At 33.0% G+C, this 13,052-nt stretch overlaps 1 protein-coding gene across 4 annotated transcripts in view; it reads left to right on the plus strand.

Moving 5' to 3' along the window:
* The first annotated feature begins 482 nt into the window (after positions 1-482).
* PLCB4 (phospholipase C beta 4) overlaps positions 483-13,052 on the plus strand; it is a 160,435-nt gene continuing 147,865 nt past the window's right edge. For all 4 annotated transcript variants that reach the window (XM_044663402.1, XM_044663405.1, XM_044663403.1 and 1 more), the window contains exon 1: positions 483-566. In XM_044663402.1, coding sequence (XP_044519337.1) covers positions 483-566 — 84 coding nt within the window. The remainder of the gene's footprint in view (positions 567-13,052) is intronic.

Here is a 13,052-nt window from a genome sequence, read left to right on the forward strand (position 1 = left end):
CACACACTAGAAGAAAATCATTGCCTTCTTCCACCCTTTCCATAAAGGTGAATCATTTCTGTGCCTTTTAGTAGCAAGTTTGTATAAATTCCCAATAATGTCAACTCGTAGAGAGTTGCATTTCACTTGGAATGGCGTCTAATGAAAGCTCCATCCTTGCTTCAGAAACCTTTTAAAGGGGCAGATCAATAATGTGATTTACAGCAAGAAGTCCCTCCTTTATAGGGCAATAAATGCAATAGTGAAAAATGCATCTTGAAAACATTTCTGTACCATTATCATTGTAGAGTTTGCATTGTCTTTTGTATTTCTTAACAATCTTGTTTTCCATGGCAGGACAATCAAGTAATCTTAGAGGTTAGCATTAACACAAACTTTTGAAAAAAATAGACATGAAGGTAATAAATATCATTTGACCGTAACTTTTTTGGTTAACTTACTAATTAGTGATTTTTTTTTATTTTCAGGTTTTGGTGATAAGGATGGCCAAACCATATGAATTTAACTGGCAGAAACCTGTCTCCCCATTTATACAGGAGGGAGCGATTTTTGACAGATATGAAGAGGTAAAGATATTTGTTACTAATGTTTTCTCTTAATTGTTTTCCCCAATATATTTCCCTGAACATTGATAGCATTTTTCATCATAACTTCTTTGGTGATTATCTTGGATCATATTATGGCTGAGACTAGCTAAATCATTTACAGTTTATCATCATACAGTATTGCTGTAATTGTGAATGCTGTTTTCCTGGTTCTATTCATTTTACTTTGTATCAATTCATGCAAGTCTTTTCAGGATTTTCTGAAGTCATCCTGTTTGTCATTTCTTTCATATTTATTTCTTTTAAATATTTATTCTTTAAGTATTCTATTCTTTTAAATTTTGAATTCCAAACTTTCTCTCTCTCTATTGTGCTCTCCCCACACTCCCTGAGGAGGCAAGCAATGTGATATCAATTATACCTGTTAAATCATTCAAAATATATTTCTATACTAGCCATGTTTTGCACTCAGATTTTATCAGTTCTCTTTCTGGAAGTGGATAGCATTTTTTTTTCTATCATGAATCTTTCGGAATTATCTTGAATTATTTTATTGGCTAGAATAGCCAAAATCTTTCACAGTTTATCATTATAACATTATTATTACTATACACAATAATCTCCTAGTTCTCTCTTCATTTTGCATCAGTCCATATAGGTCTTGTCACATTTTTCTGAAACCAGCTCCTCCCTTTCCATTTCCCACAGCACAATAGTATTCCATCATAATCAAAATCTGTTCAATTCTTTGCCACCACAAAAAAGAGCTGCTATGAATATTTTTTTACGTATAGATTATCTCTTTTTCCTTTATCTCTTTGGAAAGCAGACCTTGTAGTGGTATTTCTGGATGAAAAGATATAATTAGTTTTATGGACCTTAGGGCCAAGCTCCAAATTGTTCTCCAGAATGTTTGGATCAGTTTACTACTCCAGAAATTCATGTACCTATTTTTCTTTCATCCCCACCAACATTTGTCATTTTGGAGGAATATGCCACAATACCTCAGAGGTATTTTAATTGGCTTTTCAATAAGCTATAGTGTTTGAAATATTTTTCCTATGACTATAGATAGCTTTGATTTCTTCTGAAAACTTCCTGTTTATATCCTTTAACCACTTATCATTTGGGAAATAGCTTTTATTTTTATAAATTTAACTCAATTCTATATTCAGTCTATATTTGAGAAATGAGACCTTTATCAGAAACTTGCTGTAAAATTTTTAGATATTACTTCATTGTCTATGATACCTTTCAGCAAAATGTAGTTACCTGATTATCCCTTTTAATTAGGTCTATCTTTGCTTTTGCTTTGTCTGAGGTCATGATTGCTACTTGTGCCTTTCTTTTAGCTCAGCTGAAGCATCCTACTCCAGCTTTTTGTTTTACTCTTTGTGAAGCTTTCTGTTTCAAGTGTGTCTCTTATAAACAATATATTGTTGAATTCTGGTTTCTGATATATTCTATTACCTAATTCAACTTTATTGGTGAACTCATCTCATTCACATTCAAAATTATGATTATCTGTATATTTTCTTCCATCTTAATTTCCCCTAATCTTTTTCTCTCTTTTTCCTGTCCCTCCTCCAAAATCTATTTTGTTTCTCCCCACTGCCTCCCTTAATCTGTCCTCCCTTTTATTATCCTCCTATTCTTTCTCTTTTCCTTTCTTATTTCCCTTTTGAGTATATTATACTTATATGTATATACATATATATATATGTATATATATATACACACATACAGTTGAATATGCATATATAGGCCTCCCTCTTTTAACAAATTTCAAAGAGAGTAAAGTTCAAGCATTGCCCACTACCCTCCTGTTTCCTGCTCTACTATAAAAATTCTTCCTGGAAAACCTATTTTAGGTGAAAAAATTTCTCCCATTCTGTCTTTCTCCTTTACCTGGCTCACAATGTGTCTCTCTTTGTTAGCCCTTCATTTAAATTTTTTAATATAATTTTATTTTTAAAATATTTTCCCATGGTTACATGATTTTTGTACTCTCTCTGCTTCTTTCTTCCCCCTCCTGGAACTGACAAACATTTCCACTAAGTTATACATATATTATCATTCAAAGCCTATTTCCATATTATTAATTGTAATAGAATAATCTTTTAAAACCAAAAGGCCAACCTTCATTTTTTAGAGAACATTCTAATATAATTGATGAACACTCAAGCCCTCCTCCTATGTAAGCTCCTTTTAACTGCCCTAATAATTATTAAATTTCTTAGGAGTTACATGTATCATATTCCCATACAGGAATGTAAAAAGATTTTGAGACCTTTGTGGTTATTCTTTCATGTTTGCCACATATACATCTCTTGAATCTTGTGTTTGTCAGATTTTCTATTCAGCTCACTTCTTTTCATCAGGAATGTTAAAAGTCCTCTACATTATTATATTTCCATTGTTTCTCCTTAAGCATTAAACTAATTTTTTTTTCTCAGCAAGTTATTCTTGATTGTAATCCTAGTTCCTTTGCCTTCTGGAATATTGTATTTTAAACCCTTTATTCATTTAATTTGGAAGCCAATAAATATTGTGTGATCCTGATTATGTTTCAACAATATTTGAATTTTTTTCTGGTTGTTTTTTGACATGGGAGTTCTGGAATTTGGCTATGATATCCCTGGGGGGTTTCATTTGGGGATTTTTTTCTAGAAGAAGTAATTGGATTCTTTCAATTTCTATTTTGCTCTTTCTATTATGTAAGATATCAGGGCAGTTTTCTTTTATAACTTATTGAAGAATGATGTCTACATTCTTTCTCTGATTATAGCTTCCAGGTAGTCCAGTAATTCTTTAATTATCTCTGCTTGATCACTTTTCTGATTCAATTGTTTTTCTGAAAATATATTTCATATTTTCTTCTATTTTTCCATTTTTTGAAATTGTTTTATTGTTTATTAATGCCTCATGGAGATATTAGTTTCCATTTGCCTAATTCTAATTTTTAAGAAATAAATTTCTTTAGTGAACATTTTTACATCTTTTTCATTTCATTTATTCTGCTTTTGAAGAAGTTGTTTCCTTCATTAAATTTTTGCTCCTCTTTTACCATTAGGCCAATTCTGTTGTTTAATATGTTATTTTCTTCAATCTTTTGTGCTTCTTTTACAAAGCTGTTAATTATCTTTTTGCAATTTTATTGTATCATCTTTTCCCCCACAATATTTCTTCTAGCATTCTTATCTCTATTTTTAACTCTCCTAAGAATTTTGGGCTTATGAGCAATTAGCATTCTTCAGTGAGGCTTTGTTTATAGCTGTTTTTACATAATTGCCTTCAGAAGACAATTTCAGAGTTCATTGAAACAAACTATATCATATCTTCTGCAGGTTGAAGTGACTTATTTCAGTGGCATCAATTTTTCTATGTGGAAGTACTATTTTTCTAAAAGTAGGGCAGTTAACTAGCTCAGTGGATAGAGAGCTAAGCCTGAAGATAGGAGGTCCTGGGTTCAAATCTTGCCTCAAACACTTACTAACTGTGACCCAAGCCAAGTCACTTCACTCCAATTGCTTAGGCCTTACCGCTCTTCTGCATTGGAACTGATAATTAGTATTAATTCTAAGCTAGAAGGTAAGGGCTTAAATTTTTTTAAATTAATTAATTAATTTAGATGGTTACATGATTCATGTTTTTCCCTCCCCTATTCCCTCCTCCCTCACAGAGCCGACGAGCAATTGCACTGGGTTTTACATATATCATTATTCAGAACCTATTTCCATATTATTAATATTTGCAATAGAGTAATTATTCAAAGTCAACCTCCCCAATCATATCCTCATTGAACCATGTGATCAATCATGTGTTTTTCTTCTTCATTTCTACTCCCACAGTTCTTCCTCTGAATGTGGATAGCATTGTTCCTAATAAATCCCTCAGAATTGTCCTGGATCATTGTATTGCTGCCAGTACAGAAGTCCATTACATTCAATTGTGCCACAGTGTATTAGTCTCTGTGTACAATGTTCTCCTGGTTCTGCTCTTTTCACTCTGCATCATTTCCTGGAGATCTTTCCAGTTCACATGGAATTCCTTTGAACACAATAGTATTCCATCACCAACAGATACCACAATTTGTTCAGCCATTCCCCAATTGAAGGGCATCCCCCCATTTTCCAGTTTTGTTTTGTTTTTTGTCACCACAAAGAGCACAGCTATAAATATTTTTGTACACTTTTTTTTCTTTATTATCTCTTTGGAGTATAAATCCAGGCAGGCAGTTTTTAAAAATCCTTTGGTCATAGTTCCAAATCGCCTTCCAGAATGGTTGGATCAATTCACATCTCCACCAACAGTGTATTAGTGTCCCAATTTTGCCACATCCCCTCCAACATTCGTTACTTTCCTTTGCTGTTATATTGGCCAATCTGCTAGGTGTGAGGTGGTACCTCAGAGTTGTTTTAATTTGCATTTCTCTAATTATGAGAGATTTAGAACACTTTTTCATGTATGTTATTGATAGTTTTGATTTCTTTATCTGTAAATTGCCTACTCATGTCCCTTGCCCATTTATCAATTGGGGAATGGCTTGAATTTTTTCTACAATTGATTTAGTTCCCTATGAATTTGAGAAATTAGACCTTTGTTAGAAGTTTTCATTATAAAGATTTTTCCCCAATTTGTTGCTTCCCTTCTAATTTTGGTTGCATTGGTATTGTTTGTACAAAACCTTTTTAATTTAATGTAATCAAAATTATTTATTTTACATTTTATAATATTCTCTATCTCTTGCTGGGTCTTAAATTATTTTCTTTCCTATAGTTCTGTCAGGTATACTATTCTATGTTCACTTAATTTGCTTATAATTTCCTTCTTTATATTTAAGTCATTTATCCATTCTGAATTTATCTTGGTGAAGGGTGTGAGATGCTGACCTAGACCTAATCTCTTCCCATACTGTTTTCCAATTTTCACAGCAATTTTTGTCAAATAGTGGGCTCTTGTCCCAGACGCTGGGATCTTTGGGTTTATCATAGACTGTCTTGTTGAGGTCATTTACCCAAAGTCTATTCCACTGATCCTCCCTTCTGTCTCTTAGCCAGTACCATATTGTTTTCATGATCACAGCTTTATAGTATAGTTTAAGATCAGATAGTACTAGGCCCCATCCTTCACATTTTTTATTAGTTCTCTTGATATTCTTAATTTTTTGTTCTTCCAAATGAACTTTGTTATAATTATCTAATCCATTAAAAATGTTTCTTGGTAGTTTGATAGGTATGGCACTGAATAAGTAAATTAATTTGGATAGGATTGTCATTTTTATTATATTAGCTTGTGCTATCCATGAGCAATTGTTTTTCCAATTATTTAGATCTAGTTTTAATTGTGTGAGAAAATGTGATTTTTTAAATGTCAGAGACATAACACAGATGGCCACCATTCATAATATTAGTATCTGAAAATCATTGAAAATGGCATTTATTCAAATGTATATCATCCCATGAACTCTAACTTGCTTTCTATACTCTTTCTCTGGGAAAATGCTGGAAGTAGGCAGTAAATTCAGTATCTTTAACTTACTTGGCTCCAATTCAAAATTTCTCATAACACTTTATATTGTCTTTTCTTTTATTCTTATTTACTAATCAACAGTTATTTATTTAGCATTTTCTGTGTATCTCATGCTGTGCTATGTTTTAGATATACCTAAAGAAAAAATACATTTTGTTCTTATCTTCGTGGAGTTTACATTCTATTGAGAAGAGACTTGTATCTTTCTTCTCAAATAGAACACATATATATAACATAATATATTTATACAATTATGTGTGTTTGACATAATAGGTACAAAATAAAGTAATTTAGCAGTATTTCGTAGGCCAATTAGAAGACTTTCATATTTGTGCTAAACATGTCATGCCCTATTTCTAAAATAACATTTGTATACATTTCCCATCCCCACAATAAGGTTTTAAGCTTCTTGAAGGCAGAAACTATGTCTTTTTTTTAATCTTTGGGTCTCCAGTATATAGTATAGAGACATGTATCTTTTACTTAATAAATGTTTTTTAAGTTGTTGACTTGAGTCATATGGTAATAGAATCATTGATTTAGAACTGTAAGGGACTTCAGAGGCCACCTACTCCAATACCCTGCATCCCCTGGTTTTATGGATTAGGAAGCTAAGACTCAGAGAAGTGAAATGATTTACCCAAGGCTACAGAAACAAAGATATACATTCAGGTCCTTTGACTCCAAAGTCACTACAATGTCCAATGTAATATCTTGCTTTTCAAAGTTAAGGGAAAATATATATTCATTACTCTCCAAATATTATCTTTACCTTTCAGGGGAATATAAGTAGTACTATGGGTTATTGCTTTATGTTTTAACTATTATTTAATGTGCCTATATAAATCTTTTTTGTTTTAAGCATTTCTTTTTGGTGTAAAATAAAAATAGTCTTTCAAAAATGTCTGATATCTACTTTTTTATATTAAGTACTTAATCTTGGAGGATCCTGTTATCCCTTTCAGGGTAGTCATTGGCCATGAGCACCTAAGCTGTGCTGTAGAAATTTTCCCCTCTTCTACAGGGTAGTGGGACAAAACCAATCAGAGAGAATAAAAAAAAACCTTGATGACAATGTTTTAGGTGTAAGATTCTTTCGTGGTTGAAATTGGTTTGTATGAGTACAGAGCTAGATGGCCTTTTCTGTGAGCAGTGCCTGATGCACCCAGGATAAAAATTTGTGAATTGACATCACAGAAAGGTAAAAGTATTAGCCACAATTCAAAACTCATCCCAGAAGTGATTCTTTTAGGATCCAAAGCATGTGTTAGGGCAGAGCAATCATGGTTCTGATTTCTGTATCTGTGTTGAGATAACTGTTTAGTAAAGAATACTTCCTACATTCCTACGCCCTGCATTTTAAAATGATGTAAGTTTTTTAAAGGGTTTTTCACCATCTCCTAGAAAATGGTACTTTTTAAAAAACTTGATTCTAAAGACATTAATACCCAGTAATAAATAAAAATTAATCTTGGAGACTTTATATTAGATTTATAAGTATTTGTTAGTAAAGAGAAAGATGTTATTACCAGCCTAACTACTCAAAGTCTCCACTTCTGCTTCATCAGGCCCTAGATTCCCAATGGGCCCTGGTCCATTTCACAAATGGCAGCAAAAGAGGCCCAGTTCACCATATGATCAGGCCAAACAGATTAAGGCTAACCAAGGAGCAGGCTTGAATTTAGGAAGGGACTGTAGAACCAAAGAGCCTGAGTTTTCTGATTCCCAGCCTGGTGCCTTCCCCATCAGTCCAATGCTGTGCCAGTTGCCAGAGATGGCTTGCATAGATAAGTGCAGAGAAGATCACCAGCAAGAGAGCTTCTTCCTAAAGCAAAAAATGACAGAGAGACCCACTTTGTTTCACTAAGTTTTTTAAGTTTAGTTTAAACCCTTCCCCTTAGATTTTCTCATTGGCCAAAGTTTCACTTTAGTCCGTGTGCATCACAACTCTTAACTTCCACTGGTCAGAAATCCCACTTGCCATGCTGGGCAATTAAGACACTCAATTCTGTGATGCCTCATTAGTTGAGTCTTCTGGAGTTGGGATTTCCCTAAATATTTAATTTCCTATAACCCAGAGGATCATGTTCAATCAAAAGCCCTTGGCAAATATGTTGTACCAAATTATCCTTATATCTAAAGACAATAGCAAAGTTTGGTTTAAATTCACTAAACTCATACTTTCACAGCCTATTTAGGGAAGCGTTTAGAATATTATGGTTTACTAGTGAAGAAAGGAGTAAGAACTAAGAAGGGGTAGAGGTGAACGTTATAATGGAGAAAAAACACTCTTTTGCCTTTGTATGCCCTGCCAAAGAGAATAATCTTTAGAAAAGGCAGAATAAAAAATTTAATAAGGAATTAATATCCAAGGCAATTAGGGAAGTAATGAGATATTCTACATATCTTCAATACGTCAAAGACATCAAACCTAGACCAATTTCATCTCAGTATATTGAAAGAATTGAAGGTGTGTTTCCTGAATTATTGTCAGCAATATTTAAAATACAATGGAGAAGAAAAATGTTTCAGGACCAGGAAAGAATAACTGTCGCTCTGATTTTCCAAAAAAGGGAAGAGAGTAGACCTCAAATTTTAAGTTAAATTGAGCTTAACTTTAATGCTTGGCAAAATACTTAAAATTTTCATTAAAGGAATGGTTAGTGAATATTTAATAAAGGAAAAGTGATCACAAAGAACCAGAGTGATTACATTAAGGAGAGATCAAACTAATTTAATTTACCCTTTCAACAGGACTGATAGAGGAATGCTACTAATATAATTTACCTTGAATTTTAGGACAGCATTGAGCAAAATCTGCTGCTTTTATTTTGAAGAAGATAGACATAGGACAGTTCAATAAATTTGGATCAGGTTAAATTTCAGGTCACAAAGTATCATCATTAATGATTCCCTGATAGCTTCAAAGGAAAGTTTCAGTGGGGTGACCCAAAAGTCTATGTTTAGTTCTGTGTTGTTTACCATTTTCATCAAAGACTTATATGTCAAATAGTGTATCTATCAGTTTTGCAAATGTCAGAAAGTTTGGCAATAAACAAGCACAAAAATGATGGAATCAGATCAAGAATTGTACCTATCAGCTAGAACTTTAGATCAAATTTAACAAGATGTGTTTAGTAGGGATTGACATAATTATTGTTACTTTCAAAGTAATTAAAATATATAAACTCAACAAGGGGAGTATGTCTAAACAAACCTTAATGAGACTATCTCTGAAGTATCATGTTTACTTATGAAAATTGGATTTTAGAAACAAAATTGATAAACCCAAAATTGATACACAGAGTAGGATAATCAGGGTAGTGAAGAGTATTGAGACCATATTATGTTTGAAGCAAAGGATGTTTATCATTGAGAAGTGAATTTTGAGGACTATGATGGTTATCTTTGAGAATTTGAAGGCCTGACATTTAGACAAGGAAATAGATTTGTTCTGATTGGTCCCAGAGGGAGGAACTAGGAGCAATGGGAAAACTTTCCAACTAGAACTAACTCAAAGTGAAATGGACTGTCTCAGGAGGCAAGTGGACTTTCCCTTATTAGAGTTATTTGGACAAAAATTTAAAGACTCCTTGTAAAGTATGTGATAGAAGAGATTTTTACTCAGAAACAGTTTGGTAAAGTCCCTTCCAAACTTGTTATTCTTTCATAATTCTGCTGCAATGCCAGCCAATTTCCAAGTACTATGCCTTAAATGAATTCAATATTGATCTTATCTTGAACATAATTTAATCATTCTTCAATGATTCAAAAAGCACTTTAGAATCTTACAGTGCCAGAGGCCAACATCTCAAGCACCAGTTACTATTATGTTTTAAGGGAAAAAAAATGCTGTGGTGATTGAAAGATTTTGATGAATTCTAGATGTAAGGATGTTAGCTAAATAAAACATATCTTAAATTTTCCTTTTTTTATCGTTAGGACTCATACAACATGCTTTATTATATTTAGAATCCCTAAATAAGACATTCCCAAACTCTTAATCAGGTTGTGGCAGTAATTTCCAAAGCTTTACCAAGTAAAACGGTGAAGTAGTAAATGCTGACATACGTGCTTCTCCACAATTTATCATAACTTTTAGGAAGGAATAAAGTAGAGGCAAAGCAATGTTCTGATCTTAATTTTGCACAAGGAATTTACAAGTGGAACTTCCCTTCCAGATAACCTCAAGCCCTCTGAAAAGTGAAAAAAAAATAGTTCCTCCTCACCATAAGTTTGGGGAGTTTTAATATGCAAAGTCATAAAGTACAAAGATTGGACAATTATTCATTTTGTTGGATAATCATGAACAATAACATTATATTAAATATTTGTTAAGCTGAATAATCCAATTCAAAATACTTGACTTTGACAAGGAATTGGTTTTTCTCAGCATTCACAATATCTAATAAGTCGGATAATAACTGAATGGACTTTTTAATTTGTCTTGTTTAAACCACGCCATAGAATTAAAAATCATGGATTAGATAAGAACTGAATTGAGCAAACCATTTACAATTCTTGACCTCCATCTATTTCATCATTTGTAAATGTGGAAGTGGTGGTGATAAGATCCCTTCTAAAGTCATTTTCTAGCTCTAAAATTTTATGCTTCTTATCCTTAAAATATTATCCTCTCTCCTCTTCTCTACTGAGAAAATTGTCACCAAACAGAACATAATAGCATTGAAGTCAGAAACAGTTGAACATGATTATGCCCCATCTTTCCTTTTCCTATTTCTAGAGTACATTCATCTGCCTTATTGATGTTACTGCCATTCTTATCTAGCCCATTGGTCTATCAAAGTACAGTTGAATGCAATATCCTAAAGGTACTGACTGCTATTAGACTACACTACACTCAAGATCATAGATTTGGTGATGGAAATGATCTTCACACTCATCTAGTCTGATCCCCTTCTTTAGAATGATGAAACTGAGGCCCAGTGAAATATGGTTATTTTCTCATTGTCACATAAGGAGTAAGTGTTAGACTTGGAATTTGAACCTAGGTTAAGACTCCATTACTTGGCACTCTTCTGATATTGAGGAGTATTATCAACTCAACTCAACTTCATGACCAAGTAGATATTGAAGCAATTGTAATTACATAATAAGAGCTAACTGGAATCACATACTTCAATTACTCAATCGGTTAATTTTTATCATTTACTTTGTGAGAATTAAAATCTTTTCACTGATATCACAGGGGTGTGAGAAAAATACTTTACAAATTTTAGAGAATGAGATAAATGTGTGTTTTTTCTCATCTCTTTATTCATTATTATCTGATAAAAAAGGCTATCCACCACCAAAGAAGGAACTGATAGAGTTTGATTGCAGATTGATGCATACGATTTTTCACTTTATTTTCTCTGTGCATTTTTCTCTAGCGCAAATGATATGTCTTCTTTCACAACATGATGAACATGGAAGTATATATTGTATGATAACATGTTCAATGTATATCATATTATCTATCATATTGGGGAGGGAGGAGAGAACATGAATTATAAAATATCAGAAAATGATTATCAAAAAGTATATTAACATGATCAAAGAAAGAACACAGAAGAAGAGAAAAGTAATAAATACCTGTACTGACCTCAGGAATTCGTGATAGTACCAAAGTGTTGTGCTAAGAACACATTAGCAGTCAGGGTGGTTATCAGTGTATGTAGTACGGCAGGCTATTACCATATGATAGAATAGTATATTATCCTTATTAATTTTTAGATCCCCTTCAGCAGAATTTTTACGCAGTAGCAATTTTATAAATGTTTGTTGAATTGAGTTTGGGACTGAATAGATCTGGGTGATAAATGTAAGAAATGAATCAAATGTGTTGTCAAGAATTTTTAGTTGTTTACATTATAAGCTTCTTCAGGAATGATGTATTATCTGTCTCAGATTGTAAAGGCCCAACAGACAGAAATCCAGCCTGCCAGTTAATCTTGCTTAGTACGGAATTCATATTCAGAAGCATACTTAATATTATGCTTACTACTATGAATATGAGACTTTGGAGGATGGGGAATAATAGGAAAAAGTCTTACTTCCCTAATTTTAGTTAGATCCATATGCTGAGTAAACTGGGACACAATACAACCCATCCTTCTATTTCTGCCAGCTTCACAAATGATTCTGAATATCATAGCCACGTGCTAATCTATACTGTTGATTAAAATGACCAAAGTGAGCAAAGAGGTTACCAAATATTCCATTTGCAGATGTACTGAACCAGTGCAAAATGAGAAAATAAATTTTTGGTGAAAAGAACTTATAAAAATATATATGCTTTACATTTTGAAGCCTTTGATTTGCCATACTATTTTTTGAAGAGTGGGGAAATGGAAAGGTGAGGAGGATGCAGTACAGATAAAAATAATTTTCCTAGGCAACATCAGGGAGTGATTTATTCCCCCCAAAATTAAAGAACTAAATCAGAAGCTAGAATGCAAATCAAGATTGAATTCCCTAGATACAGAAGAAGGAAGAATAAAACATTTTAAAGTTCTTTATAATATTTCCTTTATAAAAGAGCAAGCAAATTGGAAAAAATGCCAGTTAAACAGCAATATTTCTTAATAAAAATTACTTTTTATTTGAAATCTTGGGGCCACTGTAACTTTTCCTTCTTGATATCCACTTGCCCTGTACTTAGAACCATGGCCTAGGTAAAAAAAAATCCTCCTTTACCATTAATCCTCTATTCCCCGCCTCCTACTCTCATCCCAATCCATTTTTGCTATGTTCTACCCCAGGTACGATTCACCTCATCCCCTCTTTGTGCATTCAGGATTCTCTGTTATGCCAACATACTTTCCTTCATTCTGTTTCTCTTCCTCTTATGCTCTTCACTGACAGAAAGGAACTTGGTTTTCTCTTGAGGTCACTGTATCTCTTATCATTCTCTCTCTCTCTCTCTCTCTCTCTCTCTCTCTCTCTCTCTCTATATATATATATATATATATA

This window comes from Gracilinanus agilis, chromosome 2 (genome assembly GCF_016433145.1).
Source record: "Gracilinanus agilis isolate LMUSP501 chromosome 2, AgileGrace, whole genome shotgun sequence".
In the NCBI taxonomy this organism is placed as follows: Eukaryota; Metazoa; Chordata; class Mammalia; order Didelphimorphia; family Didelphidae; genus Gracilinanus; species Gracilinanus agilis.